The sequence below is a fragment of the Vigna angularis genome, chromosome 7, assembly GCF_016808095.1.
Source record: "Vigna angularis cultivar LongXiaoDou No.4 chromosome 7, ASM1680809v1, whole genome shotgun sequence".
Taxonomy (NCBI): domain Eukaryota; kingdom Viridiplantae; phylum Streptophyta; class Magnoliopsida; order Fabales; family Fabaceae; genus Vigna; species Vigna angularis.
Window position 1 is genome coordinate 15,927,430 of NC_068976.1, and position 18,286 is coordinate 15,945,715.

An 18,286-nucleotide genomic window follows, 5' to 3' on the forward strand; every position below is an offset into this window, starting at 1 on the left:
TAATTATTACTAAATATAAAAGTTTATTTTAAAATTAAACAATATTTAATAATTCAATATTATAAATAGATGATATTTTTTCTGTCAATATTAGTTAAGATTATGTTTTTAATCAAAATGTCAGACATCATCAATTAAAGTTAAAAGAGTTTCTTTTATTGATATTGGTCAGTATTTTTTAAATGATATCGTCTATAATTAATTTGATTGACGTTAAATAAAAATATTAAAAGTATTGTTTATTTTTCTCAACTTTTTTTTATTAATGTCGGTTAAGAAATTTAATCAATATTAAACCGATTAATCATGTCGATAAACAGATTAATATAATCAAATTTTATCAAATAACTTTTTCATTTGACATTATAAAGAAAGACTTGATCAACTTTTGAGAAAAAATAACACAATGATGTCCTTTGAAAAACATTTTTTATCGATAACAAAGGAAAAATAAACTCACATTCGTAAGAAAAATTAGTTTTGTTTACATTGATTGAAAAAACTCTAATAGGTCGATAAATAACTAACCAATATTGACAAAAATAATTTCAATAATGTCAATTGGAAAATAACACCTATTAATCGTGACAAGAAATTATTAACTTAAATTAGCTGATTAATAGTTATATTATTATAGGTAAAACAACTTTCACTACCATGGAATAAAAATAATCCTGTCAATGGTAACTACGAAAACCCATACTATTGTTGGTAAATAAATAACATCAATTTACTTTGTTAAAATAATAAGTTTAGTCAAAATTAGTCAAAAACACTTAAAAGAAATTGTGTTTAATATCTATCCTCGTCTTCTATTTTGACTAAATGTTAAACCATGTAACTTAAATGTGTGGATTAATTTAAAAAATGTCAAGTTATAATCTATTCTGAATTTATTATCTAACTTAACAACCGACCTAATGGACAAGTAAACCCTAACAATGTTCTTAGCCAACAACTTCTCAATAAGTTGTTTTAATATCTATATTATTCTTCGATCCACCTCAAATAGGAAGTCCTTTAATCATTCTTTGTACTTAAGATGATTGTTAGTCCAATAGAAGAAGACTTTTTATTATCATTTTTATCATAAAAGTGTGAGCGGCCAACAAAGTTAATCAGTACCCTAAAAAACTCATTCTTAAATTTCTTGAAGGATTGAGAGTAGACACCTAAGAGGCAAATAGCAGGACTTACTTACCAAGGATAACCAAGTAATTGGATCCCTTGGCCGTGTAAGGTAAAAATAGAAAAAAACACTCCAGAGTAGAAGATAGATACAAAGCTTTACACAATAATCTAAAGGCTTGAAGGTAGCTCCAACTATTCAGATGTAATTGCGTTGAAGCTACGTTAAGAAGCCTAAACACATCCATTATGAACTCGTCAAAAGATACTCGGACATGTAACTGAAGAAAATACCTTTCTCGACCATGACAAACATTGTCAATGGTGCTTACCCTCCTAAGGGACACAATGTCCTTGGACATACCCCTATAAAAAACATAGAAGATGTTTAATCGCGAATTTAAAATCTTATACCACCTAAACTTGGAGAACTGATTTCTAACCAAAGGATCTACGCGCTCATCCTCCTAGGTAATAGAGACTCGACATGTTCCTCAGTTGGGTCTTTCTTATTCTCTATAATTATCTTCGTCTTCATTTCCATACCACGGGACGAGGATACGTTTGACAACATTGACACCTGACTACCAGCATTATTGACAACATTATTAATTTATTGATTTGATTTGTATGGATTTTGAGTTTTCATTTATATTTATAAATACCATTTCATAAAATAATCTCATCCAAATATGTAGGACTTTTGTACTCCAATATTCAGACTTTTCTCTATTTGAACAATGATATCAAAGTCTTCCCATTTAAAACATTTTATTGCTTTCTATTTTCTTTATCGTGGCTTTGTCATGATTGAATTTAACATGATTTAGACTTGTTTATAGTTAATAAAATAGTACGTAGCTATTAAGAATTATATGAAAAACAACAAATAAGTAGGGGTGGGCAAACTGCACTATTTGCACTGCACTATAAATCCATTACAATTAACTATAAAATAGTTTAAAAAAACTGAACTGAACTAAAAAATAGTTCAAAAAAACTGAACTAAACTATTTTTTAGTTCAGTTAACTAGGCTGTACTCTAATTGGGCTGGTGCATTCTTCAGAAAGTTTGTGAAAAAAAGGATTTTTTACTTTTGGTAGATGAAAAAAGACTTTCAACATAATTTGACCAGAAAAAACAAATCAGATGTGGTCCCAGGACACAAATACATCTGCAAAATCTTATTAGACATCAGATACTATATAGAATTTTAAGAAATATAGGTAACACATTTCATATATAATATTCCAAGAAAGAAATCTCATTGTCTTATGAAGATTTTAATTGTCTATGAAAGTAGTAGTAGGAAAACTGAAAAGTAATCACCAATTACTACCAGGCAAAGCATCATCAGTTACATCTTTTGTGCTGTCAGAATTATGATATTTGTAAATAACAGTTTCTATTATCTTGTTAAGAAAACAACTTCTCATTCTGAAGCATTCTTTTAACTTTTACACTTTATATGAGTTGCAGTAAAAACTCTTTGAATTGAAGGAATGGACAATAAACAGCTTGGACAAAGATATTTAAAACCTATTTTACTATACCAGGTCTTTTTCCCTTCAGTGACAGCAACTTCAGTGGCTTCAGATTTTCCTTTATCACCTGCTGCAATGGCAAACCTTTTGAGCAAATCATTGTTCCATCTCTGCTTGTGTAAGCCACCAGAACCATGGATGGTGAAGGAAGATGAAGCAAACAACCTTCCTCGCAAATCTTTCAAAGCCAAACGTAATGGCCTCCTCTGTATTTGGAAAAGTAAAATAAATATTAAAAACCTCTTCTTTGCTTTATCATTTAAACTATGATCTTCTATCTGCAATCTGCATATTCTAGAATCCGATCCACATAAAAATAAAAACACACTCTTGAAATCAAATCACATGCTCCGGAAACCAAAAGGATAAACAACAAAATTGTTCGATGAATCTTTACACGTTCAAATTGAAGAGATACGCAACATGATATATGTTGACTCAAGCCAGAAATCAAATTGAAATGAAATTCCTACTGCAAATACTAACCCTCCATATAGCTTGTTGGTATACCAGGATATAGAGCCATAGTCATTTTCTCCCATCTATTGCATATAATTAAACCAAAGAAAAAGTATTAGAGACACATTTTTAAAATAAATCATAATATTCCTGAAAAATTATCACAATATCTTATAACAATATGGCCATGAAAATGTAGCATACCGACACTAATAGCAAATCTCTATTGAAGATGGAGTAAAGAATTAAAAACTTCATAAAACCATTGTTAGGGAAAACAAGACACAATAGTCATTAAGTTCAAGCTCAAGAATAACATCTTCAATAGCCTTACATTAAGGTCGAGGACTTACATCAATGCTTCTTTCTTGATTTTCAATCATCCAAATTAATAGCAACACTTAAAGGTCCCACCTCATCTTGAGATGTTATCTCTACAAAAATAAAATAAAATATTTAATCATTTTTTAACACGTAAAATATAAATTAAAAAATATATAAATTTGTCATATAATCTCACCTTGCTCAAATTTCTCAAGTTCTTTAGGATCCTCGTCAAAGGGTATAGAGAAAGGTGTTCCTTTTAACCAATCTTGTGTGCAAACAAGCACTTCCACTATTTTAGGCGTTATGCAACTACGATAAGGACTAACCACTCTTCCTCCTGTACTGAATGATGGATGACATACTTCATGTGTTCTTATAGAAGCTCATGGGCTGCTCTTGATCAATTACCTGATATTGCAGGTGTAATCACACCATCACCAATTGTCATACACGTTCCTAGCAGAACGAAGATCAACAGTCCTTTTTGGAACCTTGGGTGCTTTTCAATGAACAACTTCAAATGAGAAGAAAGCCACGTGTCTTCAGAATCTTGGGTGGTATAAGCAGTTAATTTCTCATCCGTGGCTTGCTGATTAGGTAAAATGCTTAGTCTTGCATGCCGGCAGAGAAGTGAGTATAATGCAAAAGTTCCTCCTGCACAAGTGAACCACTGATTCTAAAAACATTTAACTAATTATCCTCAGAAACGTGAGAAATTCTTTGATGCTCATGGAGCAAGAGGTTTTCTTGCTCCCTACAATTGAGAGGAAATAATAACTCATTCAGCTACCTGTTCAACATACAATGTTAAGGTAGGAAATGACAGTAAATTTCTGCATTCTGTTGTAAAGCAAATAGTGGTAGTAAGTCACAGGTTAATTAATCCTGAAATATTACTCTGCTAATTTATAAATTGTGCTAATCGTGATCATGATTCAAGACTTTACCTTCCCCATTGTCATCAGCAGACATCACAATGAAAACATATTTGAAGAGAGCAATGATGGTAAATGTCCAGATGATAAACGAAAGCACACCAAAAATCTCCTCATCATTTTCTTTGAGTTTCAATTTCCCTGCGATGTTGTTCAACAACAAGCTATCATCCCAAATAGATATTCTTGGGAAAAATTTTCCTGATGCTAGACTTGTATACCTTGATATTTACAACCCATTATCGGATATGATTCAAAACCCCTCTAAATATGGTAATCAAACACATCTACCAAATTGAAAAATTGATGTTATTGACTGAAGAAAGTAACTACTTGCTATTGTATTTGCAAACATGAATATTACCTATACTATGAGGAAAGAAAACTAAATAATATTACCTATAATATCTGCTTCAGATTAGTAGTAGCACCCTGGCCCAATCAATCAGTCTACCATACTTTGAATTGAAGCTTCTGAGACATAGACCTTAAGAATCTAAAAGCTAAGAAGTCTAAGCAAATGAAAGATATGAACCCTTTATCTATATAGAAGCTTGAAAGATATGAACTCTTTATCTATATAGAAGCTTGAAAGATATTACCTCTCTACCAACGAATAAAAGTGCCAGATCCAGAGGCTTGTCAAAATTCTTTCCTTTGCACTATAAAAAATATATAAAAATTAAAAACACTAAGCAAGCAAAATGCAGTATTCTCTTACAGCAAGCAAGACTAATACTTGCACAATAATAGTATCTATAGGCTATAGAGGTAACATTATAATAAGATCTGTGTAGGAATTATTTTAATAATATCTTAATTTGACTAGCCATGCTTTCCGACATTGCACTCAACCCAAACAAGAATCTCAGCCCAATTTCAAGCCCTAAAGTACATCGCATCAGCTGTTTTCTTGAACGATCCAGAAAATCTATCTCCTACTTGTGAACCAAAGCGCGTGTGTAATGCTAGTGAAAAATCTATAAATGAACAGTGGGTTTTTTCACTGCTTCAATTCCTCCCTTGATTTTCTTCTTCTAGAACCTTTTGGACATGGGGTTCTACAGGCTATCCACACTACAACACAACCGTAGAATACCCAAACTACTTCCAACAAACCCCAAATTCCCCATTCTCCAGCTTCCAGATTAGCCCTACCTTGTCCTAATCATAAAAGCCGATAACAAGCTCAACAATAACCAAATTAAATATAAGCTGTTTGCTATTATCCACATCCACAAGAACCATACAACATGAAACACAAGTAAACATGATTGAATAAGTAAGAATTGTGAACTTACGCAAACACGAAAAAAAAAAGATAAGAATCAGGAGTTACAGTTCATAATGTGATGACCAAAGGAATGCAGGAACGGTTGAAGGAACTACTAACAATCCGTTTGGAATAAAAGCAAGAAGAATGAAATTACTAAGAAAATCTTTAAGCAAAAAAAGTCCCATGAAACACCTTAAATTCATCAATCAAGCAGAAAAATAAGCACAAAGAATGAAAAGGGACAATAAAAATGGCGAAAAGAAGAAAATAAATCATAGGTTTAAGGAAAATACAGAGTAAGGCGGCAGCACATTGAGGCAGAGACAGCAAAGACAGGTAGAGACAACACGAAGAGTCAGAGGCAAAGAGTGACAAACCCGAACACAATAATCGAATCACTACTTACCTCGACGGTCGGTATGGCAGTGAACAAGACAGGTCCCTCGACAGTCGATACAGCAACAACGACAAGGGTCAGAGCAGGGTCATCGTTGTAACTCTCCTTTGTCGACAGAGTCACGGTGGCAGCGGCCGCGCATCACGGTAGGGCTAGGGCAGAGTCACCGTGGGTTTTCGTTGAAGCTCTCTTTCGACGACAACGATGGGCAGCGAAGGAGAGAGGGATAGAAAAGCAAGACAAGTTCACGTTTCAGAAATAATTGGAAAGGAAAGGAGATACAGTTATAGTTAACTGAACTAAAAATGTGATCAGTTCAGTTTTAAAAATTAAACTATAAAACAGTATATTTAAGTTTCTAGTAAAAATGGATTAGTATTTTTTAGTATTATACAGTACACAGTTAACTATAGTTAAATATGGATTAGTTTATTTTGCCCAACTCTACAAATAAGGATTTATTTTTTTCTTAAAAAAAAAGGTTATGGAATCTTGGAGCATGTTACAGCGCTAAATATTTATGTCAAAAATAATATATATAAGTTCAAATATGCTCAATCTCATGTCACAAATTTCTTCGCGTTCCCCACACTTTTTATTATCTATTTTGAAGTTGTAAGTGCTATAAACACTTAAATGTAAGTGAATATGAACATGCCAAATTATTGGCTTTTGAAATAATACAGAAATATACTACGTTATTTACTAAAAAATAGCAGAGTTTATCCTTTTTTATGTTTTGGTATATAAATGCATGCAAAAGAAATAATAAAATGTTAAAAAGTAAAAATGTGTTATACACGTATATTTTTTTCATTCAAGAAACAAAATTCTAAGCATTCTTTATCTTTTTACCTGATTATAAATTACTGCAAAAACAAGCCAACGACAGCATTGGAATAACTCTGGAATACATCAAAAAGTCAAAGGAATAAAAGAATGTTTTACAGAAATCATACAATGTATATTTACACGTGAATTTCTTACCTGGGAACAAGTCTAAATAACAGAGCCTCCCTCTCGTAATGTACAGAAAAAAACATTACTCAAAACAAACCAATATGAATTTTATGATTTCTTTTGCCTCATAATCTGAGAGTACATTTAATAAAAATAAAAAATCATGAATGACCGGCTTTTAGATCCCTGCAGTATTTATTCAGCAGTGGAATTTTTGCAACTTTTAAGCGTGATCAGATGCTTCAGAAGTTTGTGATCATTCTCATCATGGTGGAAATGTTTCTAGAATTTTCAGCAGACATGTAATTGAGGGTACCAGGTTTCAATGTAGATTGAAGAATGTTCACTTCTGGAACATGAGAGTGACTAAAAGGTATAACATGATTAGACTCCTTGTGGTCATTGATTTGTTCGGAAGTATCACTGCAAAATGCAAATCAACAGAGAGAATGAAACCTCAATCAGACCAGTGATTATATTTTATTAAATTTACATTTTTTATTCACAAAACTAATACCCCACTAGTTTCTGAATCTTGTTAAAACACCGTGAGCTACTGGAGGCTTGAATTATGCCACTTCTGGTGGTGGTGGTGTCTCTAGGACTAGCTGAATTTCCCTGCACAACAAACATTTTGAACAACGTAAGAAGGACTCATTCCTGTCGAATTTTTCCTTTCTTTTTACATTAACACCAAGCATGTGTCAGTTTTTGTATTTTCATTCATAAAGTATGCTAACAAGACACTTTCCAACACTCTTTTTTGACATATTCTTTTATCGGATGAAATTCAAGTGAGTGATTCGATTTGCCATATGGACTGTTATGCAAAAACTAGTTAAACCCACACAAATTTCAATCAACATGAGGCAATGTACAAGAAAGAGAATATTAGAAACTGTATTGCTAAGACCCTTTTGGACAGCGTCATTGATTCAGATGGAAGAATTAATGAAATAAAGTTAACACTTACTCCTGGTCCAAGGTCTCCTCTAGGAAAGGATTGTGGATGACCTAGAACATATTGATCATGCAAATTCTGCACAAAGGCATGCTTAAGAAGAGTTGATGAAGATGGTCGATCTGCAGGGTCCCTTTGGAAACATTTTTGGAGGAAATCCTTTCCCACTGATGATAGTGTTTCAGGTATGGGAGGGGACTCTTGCAGTGCCTTGAACATGGCTGAAGCCTAACAAATGAAACACAAGAAAGTAGACTTTTTCTCATTCTTCTTGGAGTAGAATTATAACATGAAGTGAAAAGAAGAACTGAAACATAGAATATATGACCACTTTTATATTGAACCAATAGTTAACATGCATAAGGCTTGCTAAGATGAGCCAACAAGAATAAGAAGGTTCTCACCCCTTCAGCTTCACTCCAAGGAGGTTTGCCTGTTAACATCTCTATAATGGTGCACCCTAAGCTCCATATGTCAATTCCCGTGACAACATCAAGATTAGATTCGTTCTTTATGGAACCTTTCACGACCTTCAATGGACAAATTATTGTCAAAAGGGGCATGTTATTACTACACAATAGATAATTTGAGCTGTAAAATACCTCTGGAGCCATCCAGTAAGGACTACCCTTTAGAGAAAGATCATATGAATTCCCCATCAGCTGGAAAAAGCAGATTGGTCAGATTGCAAACCACCAGAAACAAAAGCAGAAGACACAAGCTTCAATAATAATGCAAACCATAAAAGGCAAATAACATGAATGAGGTGATTATAACCAGATCAGTACAACAGCTATACCAAACTAAAAGTATATGTATATCTAATTAAAAGTATAGAATTTAGTAGCTTACAATTTTCGCTAGCCCAAAATCTGCAAGTTTCACAATGCCGGATCCATTGACCAGCAAGTTTGCACCTTTGATATCTCTAAAGAACCATAGCAATCATTTTAAAGAAAAACTTCAATTTGCAAGGCCTATCAGAGTTAATTAGCACAACAAAATGGTTTTTTTTCATCAAACAATCCTTGTTACCTGTGGATGGTTTTGTTACTGTGTAAGTAAGCTAAACCAGAGAGAATATGCCTTGTAAAATTGCGAACTACAGATTCTGTCATAGCTCCACAATGCTCACGCATAAATTTACTGATTGATCCTGGATGGACATATTCCATATATATGTACAAATGATTGCCAACCTGAAAGTACAAATGCCTCAAAAGTCAAAACGTCAATCTAATTTACAATGGCAAATACACATAAATTTTCATTACTCAGCATAAATTATACTTGAAACAAGAAGTTAACAAACCAACAATTAACTCACTATTTCACTTCCGTAATACCGCACAATGTTGGGGTGGTTTAGTTGATGAAGAATTTTGATTTCCTGTAACAATAAACTTTTAATGATTGCAGTCTATGTACCATCCATTTGAAGAATGTGCAAAAGTATAATATAATCACAATGGAAAAGGAAATATTAAGATCTAGAGAAGCATAACTAAATTATCATCCTAGTCTTGAACTATAGGCTTCTCTTTACCCTACTTTTCTTTTCTCTACAGAAAACATTTTTGGATTACTTATACTAGTTATCAGAACAATGAATTGAAAAACACAATGTAGTAAAAGAAGAAACCAAGTCAAGTACACAGGAGGGAAAGATGGAAACAAGTCAGAGCCGTTTCCAATATTACATACAATTAAGGATGAAAATAATATTCTTTCGATGTTCCACTATACATTCCAACTTTTCCTGAACAGATGAATTTTTCTTGTGTAACATTTACATTAGAAATTAACTTCCAGTTGTAGGTGTTTAACTTCAATAGAAACTGCAGAGCAATAGTTAAGATCAATGGTTGACGCTAATAAATTCTTACCACAAGATGAAAACTAATTTCTTGTACCCATATTTTTCGACAGATTACTAAGCATATACATATATAACTAAGGGAAGAACCTGGTCCAGTTGTTTCATGCACTCGGCAGATGTAGGATCATCAGGAATTAAATTGATCTCCTTCATTGCACACGAGGCTCCATTTTCCCTGTTAGATAAAGTAGTAATGCACATGAGTAACTGTACAAAAAGGTAGATGATGTAAACTAGTAACTATTGGAAAAACAATAAGAATTAAATAGTTACAGGTTGGTTGCATGAAAAACCCTTCCAAAGGTTCCTCGTCCGATAAGTTTTCCTTTCTGCCATTGACCTTTGACTGAAGGCATAGTTTCAGTAGCGTGATGGATGGAACTTGATTGATGCAGCACAGATAATTGTGCAGGAGATGAAGCTCTAGGAGGAAGAGGCAAGGGATGTGCATCAAGATGGTTATTTTCAGGGCACACCTTGGACAAAAATTTATGGTTCTGAGATCCCTCCTCAATTTTAGGATTGAAGTAACGAGTGAGGCCTAGAGGACAATGAATAAGGGAATGGTCTGGACTATGTACACTTTTAGCTGATAACATTTTCAATTTGTCATTAACTTCTGAAGAGAAGTTGAAGGTAGAATCAAAGAAGTCTATGTTATTTGATCTATATGGACTAGTATCAGGACTAGTGACCACACTTGTTGGAGCACTCTTGGGCTTGGCAACAACACCCAAATTCAAGTGGGGATTAACTTCAGAGTCATTACCATGAGATGCTGCTCTTCGATTTTTCAGTGAACTATGGCCTGTATTTACAACAGCAACATAGGAAGACATAGCATGTTCAATATTCAACTCTTGAGGCATAGAACAACAATGGAGAAAAAACAATACCTGTCAAGAAACTTGCTGCAGGAATATGCTCTCTCAGATTGTATTTTGCATTTGCAGGAGTAGAATCCAAATGGAGTGTAGGTTTTTCACGTGTCACTGCATCATGAGGCAACGCCTTCCTGATAAATCATTGCAACAAATCAACATGTGGCATAAACATAAAGAACAGTTGCAGACTCTATTAAAGGTTAATTACTGAAGCAGATCCCAATTGTTACTTATATATACAATACTAGTAATACATTCTCCTTGCTCATAGCAAAGCAAGTTCTAGAGATCAACTTCCATATAAAAACCAATATTAAAAACCAAAGGGTCACCAACTCCTCAGAAAACACTAATGTAATTTGACAGCATACACATTCTTACATTGCCTTAAAACATTATTTCACAATAACTTTCCCTTGATTAATCACTCCACCCATTTCACAGCATTTCTTATCAAAGACTCAATTAATCTACAGACTGATTATTATATAAGCAATAAAATCGGTATACAAATGGTACCTGGCAGTAAAAAGGAAACAGTTGTTCAAACTCTAGCCGATTGTGGGATTCATTAGGATAGGAAAAATAAAAGTAAAAGGAATTACGAACATTCTTTTCCTTTTGCTTATGATATTAATATACGAAAGTTCTCACGATACACATACTTAATTGAAACTGTTTTTTTTTTCTTCAATAAAACTACCTATGAAGTTTACAGTTTTTCTCTCTTTATCTCTAGGCAAAGATTGGCACATGCTATGCAGGAATCATTCTTCTAACCAACAAAAATACACTGGTTTGATTTCTGTCCTTCTTATAAGGTATGCATGTGTTATTAACTAATCTATCTTATCCTTTTATCTCCAGGAATAGATTAGCACGAGACATGCAAGAATCATATAACCTACAAAACATAAACTAATTTTATTTCTTTATGTCTTTTTTTTCCCAAGTAATATTCAATTTTGCACTTCTTTTCAACCATATTATATAGTGTGAATATCTTCTGAATTTACTGTTGCAGGCTTTTGAATTCAAAGCCGTTACTGCACTTGCATGCTTGTTTTCAATTTTGTACATTGAATTAGAGTACAAAGCAAAGTTTACCCGGAAGAAGAAAAATTAGGATGTTCTACGGAAGCAGAGAGGGGAGGATGTACGGAACCGGAGCTGACTGACTTGGCTCGACGGGTCAACGGCGCTTCTGGGAGAGGCAGCGGCTGCGGCAGACTAGAGAGGGAGCGGTGTTCGGAAGCGGAGTGGTAGCGGGGCTCCGGCGAGGCAGAAAAAGAGTCGGTGGAGTGGAAGAAGGAGAAGCCAAGGTCGCTGAGTTGGCGGAGCTTCCTCTGCCTGGTCAACCGCCGCGATGGAGTGCAGTCATCGGGTCCGGCATCGTTGGGGTGGGCTCCGGTGGAAAGAGATTTTCTGGAAAGAGGCATCGGAGAGAGTGGTGATTGTTGGTGAAAAAGGGTTGTGTATTTAACATTTGTGGTTGCAACGGAACTATAACATTGCGAAGCAAAACTATGGAAAGAACCTACGCTTTGTGTGGACTTTGGTTGCTAATAATTTCCATGTTCCAACGAGGATTGTCTTGTGTCTGGAATAATACATACTGCACTGTCCTCGCCTTGACTTTCTGTTGAGGTCGTTTTTCTCTTCTTGGACGGAGATACAAACTCTAACAGTAACTACCTTCTACACCGTCTAATTACCAGAAACATACTAATAAATTTTTACACTGGTTTTACACTTATTATATTTATTTTATAAGATATTACTAATATGAAAAAAATATAAACTTTTATATTTGTAAAATGAATTAAAATAATGTAAAATAAGTATAATAATTTTCTGTTTTGTGAAAGTATCCCTTCTCTTTTAAGGATGCAGAGAGAATTGTTCGCCTAGAGTGAAAATTTATATAATATTAACATGTTTTAAATATAAATATATTGTAGATCATATCGGTAATATATATTTTAGCACTCAAAATAATATATTTAATAGTGTTATTAGTATAATAAAAATAATACATAATTTAATATAATTACAAGTAATTGTCTTTCATTATTTTAAAATCTTAGTTTCATTAATACTTAAATATAAAAACATAAAGGATTAAAATAAGACTAGGTCAATTAAGTAAAATGATTTTGTTTTCTTATTTTCCGTAGTTAACGATATATTTAAATGTGATGATTATGAGCATTAACAATTAAATGTTAAAGTTGATTTAAATTAATAAAAAATAAAATTCATTTTTAAATATTAAAAGAAATATTATGAACAATTGATTTTGTATTAAGAAAAGAAAAATTAAATACTAATAAACGTAATTATTAAAAAGTAAATTTGTTAAGATTAAACCACTATAAAAAATTATTATGAGAAAGTACGTAACAATTAAATTTTCTTTCTATACTCTTAAAAATAATTATTATACAAAGTATTCTTAAGATAAAATATAATATATTATAAATTAATATTCCAGTATTGAGTGAGACAAGAAAAATATTTTTTTAAGAATAAATATAAATATGAAAAATGAAAATAGAAATAATAAAAAATTATCCTTTTTATAATAAAAAAAATTATGCGAAGGTGAGATTTTTTATTCTTTATAATAATTAATTTTATATTTCATTATTTATGAACCATGTTTTATATAAAAAGGTTATTTAATTTAATTCTAGTAAATTTTTAATACATATACAAATTTTTAAAATTTAAGGATCACAACATTTTCAATTTCATACTTTTTTTATATATTGTATATACAATTTGACATGTGGAATATTATTTTAAATTATTTTTTTGAAACATACAAAATATTAAAATTCTTAAATTAAAATTCTTAAATTAAAATTATTATCTTTATTTATTTTTAAAATTTTGAAATCAAAATATATAATAAAAACAAATTTCAATTTTTACAAGTGGTAGAAACAAGAAAAAATATATATTTGTGTTTACGTGGGAGAGAAAATAGAAGTGACGTGTTTCCTGTGCTGTAGAAAAGGCAACCGACATCTTGACACGGAATTGTGGAAAACGCCTCTCCAAATCAAATACAAGTAAAACGTTTATTACTTTAAAAAAAATATATATCAATTTAAATTCAATTTTAATATATGTACTCTTAACATGTAAAAAAATATAAATATTCCCTAATTAGACGTGTTATATGTCTTAAATAAAAAGTGATAGATGAAAAATAGGTCAAGAAATTTACTAAATATCAGTTGCTACCTTTTTTTAGCAAAAATATCTATAACTATGCTTGTTTGAGAAACTAAATAAATTAGGAAGATTTGATGAATATTTACAAAAAAACAAAAACAAAAAAACAGAGGATAGAATGATCATCATTACTTACTTACGTATTTTAAATAAAGTTCTGTGTTGAACCATATAAATAATAATTTGTGATTTACAATAATTTTGATTTTGGTTCTCTTATATTTTTAAAAACTTTACTTTAGTTCCTAAAATTGTTTTAATTATTAAATGTTAAATTTGTTGGACAAAAGTAACTTTTTTAAAATTATTTTATTTCTTAAAGTGAGAACTAGAATAATACTTTACAAAAGTTGAGGAAGTATCATAATCTTTTTGTATTTGAGGAATTAAAAAATTATTTACTATAAATTTTAAGAATTAAAATGCAATTTAATAATAAGCATAGAAGTAAAACAAACATCAAAGATGAATTACTTATCTGAAAAACCGTTGAGAGAAGTTATAGCTTTTTCACTAATTATTATAAACACAATATAAGTTAGTTTGTGAAGGAGTATTGAATAAGGTTCAAAATTATTTTTGAAATTTTTTCCTAATTTGATAGTTTGGAAATTGTTTTAAAAAGATCATATATAATTTTTAAGAAAATATTCACAATCAACTTATAAAAAACAGTCCAAATGGAAATTAATATAATAAATTAAATAATTAATAAAACAATTAAATTATGTTGATAACGAAATTACCACAAATGATAATAATTAAAGTTTTTATTTCAATGGACTAAAAGGAAAATATAACATAATAATATAATATAACACTCTCAACTCATTCTCAAAGGTTCTGCATGGAAAGAATGAAAAGATGAGGTAAGGTAATAAAATTCAGAAGGAATAAGAGGATTAATCAATAGAGAGAGAAAAAGAGCAAAGAAAAGGTTCATACAATAAATCCTGTCTCTCAATGATCAAAATCCCTTAAAAGCACATTCTCCTTGCGTGGTTTCGTGCTTCTCCTCGTGCCTTTCTTTTACGAATCCTCTTCCACTTCTCCAATCCTTTCAACCGAATTTTCTGTGCAATCTAATTTCTCCATTCTACTTGTTACAATACATTTTCCTTTAACAACAACATTGTCCTCAAGGTTGAATTGAGGATAAACTTGTTGAAAAACATCAAGATCTTCTCAAGTAGCTTCATTAGGTTCAGTAAATTGCCATTGCACAACACTTATTACATTTTAGTGAAATTACGTGTCATAACTCTTTTATCCAACACTTTTATTGGACTTGTGACAGGTCCAAACTTAATAGTGGTTAAGGGTAAAGGTAAGTGTTGTTTGGACTGATTTCCCACAAACTTTTTGAGCAAAGAAATGTGAAAAATAGGATGAATTCAAGTTGTATCAAGGAGCCTTACCTTGAAAGCAATTGTACATATCTTCTTCACTACTTTAAATGATCCAAAGAACCTCATGTTTAGTTTTTAATTCGTTCTAAGAGTCATATAATGTTGTTTGTATGACTATAATTTCACTAATGTCAATCACCAATTTACAGTTAAAACTCTCTATTTTTCTTACCTGCTTGTAGTTTCATATAGTTTTGAGCTCTCATGAAGTTGTTCTTGAGTTTTTGCAACACTTTGTCTCTATTGGTTAAGGACTCTTGAATAGTAGAAGGATCTTTTTAGAATTGACTTCATAAGGAATAACCGAGGGAGGTTCCCTACCAAATATAGCTTTAAAGGGACTCGTTTCCATGTTGTGATGATAGGAAGAGTTGTACCAGTATTGTGCAAGGAAGCCTAGAGTACTAAAGCTTTGGGCTTTCGAAAACATAACACCTCAAATACACCTCTAATGTCTTGTTAAGTAACTCAGTTTGTCCATCACTTTGGGGATGATATGTTGAGCTCATGGCCAAAGTTGTGCTTTGAGCTTTGAATACGTGTTGCCAAAATGAACTGATAAAGACTCTATCTCTGTCAAATACAATGGTTCTGAAAAACCATTGACTTTGAACAGTGGAGCTAGTTCTATGGCCAACTTAAGGAACTTAGAAATCCTTGGCTGCAAGAAATTATTCGAGTTGTATCCATCCACTAATAATGTGACTAGGAAGGTATTGATATGAGCAATAAAATGAACAATGTCAACTCCTAAGCCTCCTTTCATAAATTTAAGGACATGTGCTGATTATCTTTTAATCTTTCTTCATTGTTTGTATGAGTGATAGAGTGCACATTTTCAGTATGATTATCAAGATCAAAATCCTCTTTTTCCATTTGTAACATCAATAATTATTTGTTGGGACATCAATGATTAAAGGTGGATTTTTCATCACAAAATTAGCACAAACCTTTTTCTCTCCTGAATTTCATCTCAGCAGGTGTAATTTTTTTTTTCATTTGAATTTATGATGGAGGAGTGGTAGGTGTGGGTAGAAGCGGTGGTAAGGACTGTTTAGGTGTAATTTTTGCTAAATTAAGATTAGTACTTGTAGATGAAAGTGGAGAGTATTTTTTATTGTAGTTGGTAGAACGTTGGTGAATAACAAGAGTATACTTTTCTTCATACAACTTGGCTAAGGAAACTGCTCTAGTAGGTTAGTAGGACATTGAGCCACAACATCCCTTCTCACACCATGATTTAAGCCACTTAAAAAGCAATTCAACACAACTGCATCACTAAGACCTTCAAATCTATTTGCTAGCACCATGAATTTCAAGTAATATTCTAAAACAGTACCTAACTAATACAATTTGAAAAGTTCAACCATGGGAGAATCAAAAGGAAATAGTCTAAAATGGCTCTCCAAAGTTCGAGTCAGATCTAACCAAGTCTGAACTACTAACACACGTTGCAACATTTGGAACCCGGAATCACGTCTTCCTCAAAATGGATTGAAGCTATATCTACTCTCTCTTGGTCAGGAGTACAGTGTTAATTGAAAAACTTCTTAGCCTTAAAGATCCATTATAAAACAAAAGTTGTGCCATCAAAGTGAGGGAATCCAAGGGAGATATCTCGTACCGGCAGCACACCACACAATGTCACTATCAACGGTGAACTATTTGAGTTCGAATCATCATTGTGTCAAGTCTTGCCTTGATTCAACAAATTTAACGATTTTTGCATTTGGTTCATTCAATCATTGTTTACTGTTTGGAATTGGATGATCATATCTCAATTATTCGATTGTTTATCGATCCAATTCAAAATTTTAGTGAGTTGGGTTTGCATATCTTTCATACGAGTGTTCTTAGCCATTGATGACAATGAAAACACCAATGAAACAGTGAAATTATATTGATAACGAAATTACCACAAATGAAAATAATCTGAGTGTTTTTTACAACGGACTGAAAAAATAAATATAACATAACACTCCTAGGTGATTCTCGAAAGTTCTACCTAGATGAGATAAGGTAACAAAATTTCACAAGGAATAAAATGATTAGTCAACAAAGAGAGAAAGAGAACAGAGAAAAGGTTCATACCAAAAACTTCATCTCTCAATGATAAAAATCCCTTAAAAGCACATTCTTCTTGTGTGGTCTCGTGCTTCTCTTTGTATCCTTCTTTTGCGGATCCTCTTCCACTTATCCAATTCTTTCAACCGAATTTCCAGTGCAATCTAATTTCTCCATTCTATTTGTTACAATTAAACATTTAAATTTATATTATTTTTTTATATTATATTATGTAAGTTTTTTTATTGTAAAAAACTTCATTAATTAAATAATATATTATAAATACTTTATGTCACTTATTAATTACAGGCACAAAATCATATATAGTTAGTTATCTTTTATTTTTCAATGTGATAAAGAATATAATTTTTTACTAAGTCATTTTTGTCCTTTTTTTAGTATGTTATTACTAGTGACAATGAAAGAAGTCATTTTGAAATGCATATAAAACTCTTAGAATGTCTAGACTAACACTTGTTGGAAAACTTTCTCACACGTGTTTTATAAGTCGTAAAAAGAAGACAACCCAACATGATGGTTTTATAATTTTGTGATGAATATACTTGCAATATATATGGATTCTAAGCTTAAGTTCAAGGATATTTGAATAATTTTCATTCTCAAAACTAAAAAAAAAAAAACAAGAAACCCCCAAACCCTTACTCACCTCCCTCATTCCTCTCAACCCCTTCTCTTTCATCTCCCTTCTCTTTCATCTCTCTCACTCTAACATTTTCTCTGTTATCCCTACTTAGTCCCAACTGAAAAAAATCAGAAACACTTGTGGTTAAACAATTTGTCTTTGTAAAAAGTTAAGTC

General features: G+C 31.9%; 1 protein-coding gene across 21 annotated transcripts; it reads right to left on the reverse strand.

Annotated features, from left to right (window-relative positions):
* Window positions 1–2,439: 2,439 nt before the first annotated feature.
* On the reverse strand, window positions 2,440–12,442 carry LOC108321675 (mitogen-activated protein kinase kinase kinase 5). Of its 21 annotated transcripts, XM_052879813.1 has the most exons (21): window positions 12,293–12,442; window positions 11,859–12,176; window positions 10,764–10,882; window positions 10,141–10,675; window positions 9,955–10,042; window positions 9,316–9,378; window positions 9,024–9,187; window positions 8,841–8,916; window positions 8,591–8,650; window positions 8,393–8,518; window positions 8,001–8,216; window positions 7,545–7,645; window positions 7,055–7,450; window positions 6,923–6,972; window positions 6,077–6,256; window positions 4,794–5,056; window positions 4,407–4,535; window positions 3,653–4,113; window positions 3,486–3,566; window positions 3,160–3,215; window positions 2,440–2,879 (listed from the first exon to the last, which is right to left on the reverse strand). In XM_052879813.1, exons 1-13 carry the CDS (start codon window positions 12,325–12,327, stop codon window positions 7,270–7,272), a joined length of 2,082 nt encoding a protein of 693 aa, XP_052735773.1. In that variant the 5' UTR covers window positions 12,328–12,442; the 3' UTR covers window positions 2,440–2,879; window positions 3,160–3,215; window positions 3,486–3,566; window positions 3,653–4,113; window positions 4,407–4,535; window positions 4,794–5,056; window positions 6,077–6,256; window positions 6,923–6,972; window positions 7,055–7,269. The 21 variants fall into 21 exon arrangements, with proteins under 21 accessions (XP_052735773.1, XP_052735772.1, XP_052735779.1 ...); XM_052879812.1 differs by having other exon boundaries at window positions 6,923–7,450; XM_052879819.1 differs by having other exon boundaries at window positions 4,794–4,881; window positions 4,997–5,056; window positions 6,077–7,450.
* Between the last annotated feature and the right edge of the window lie 5,844 nt (window positions 12,443–18,286).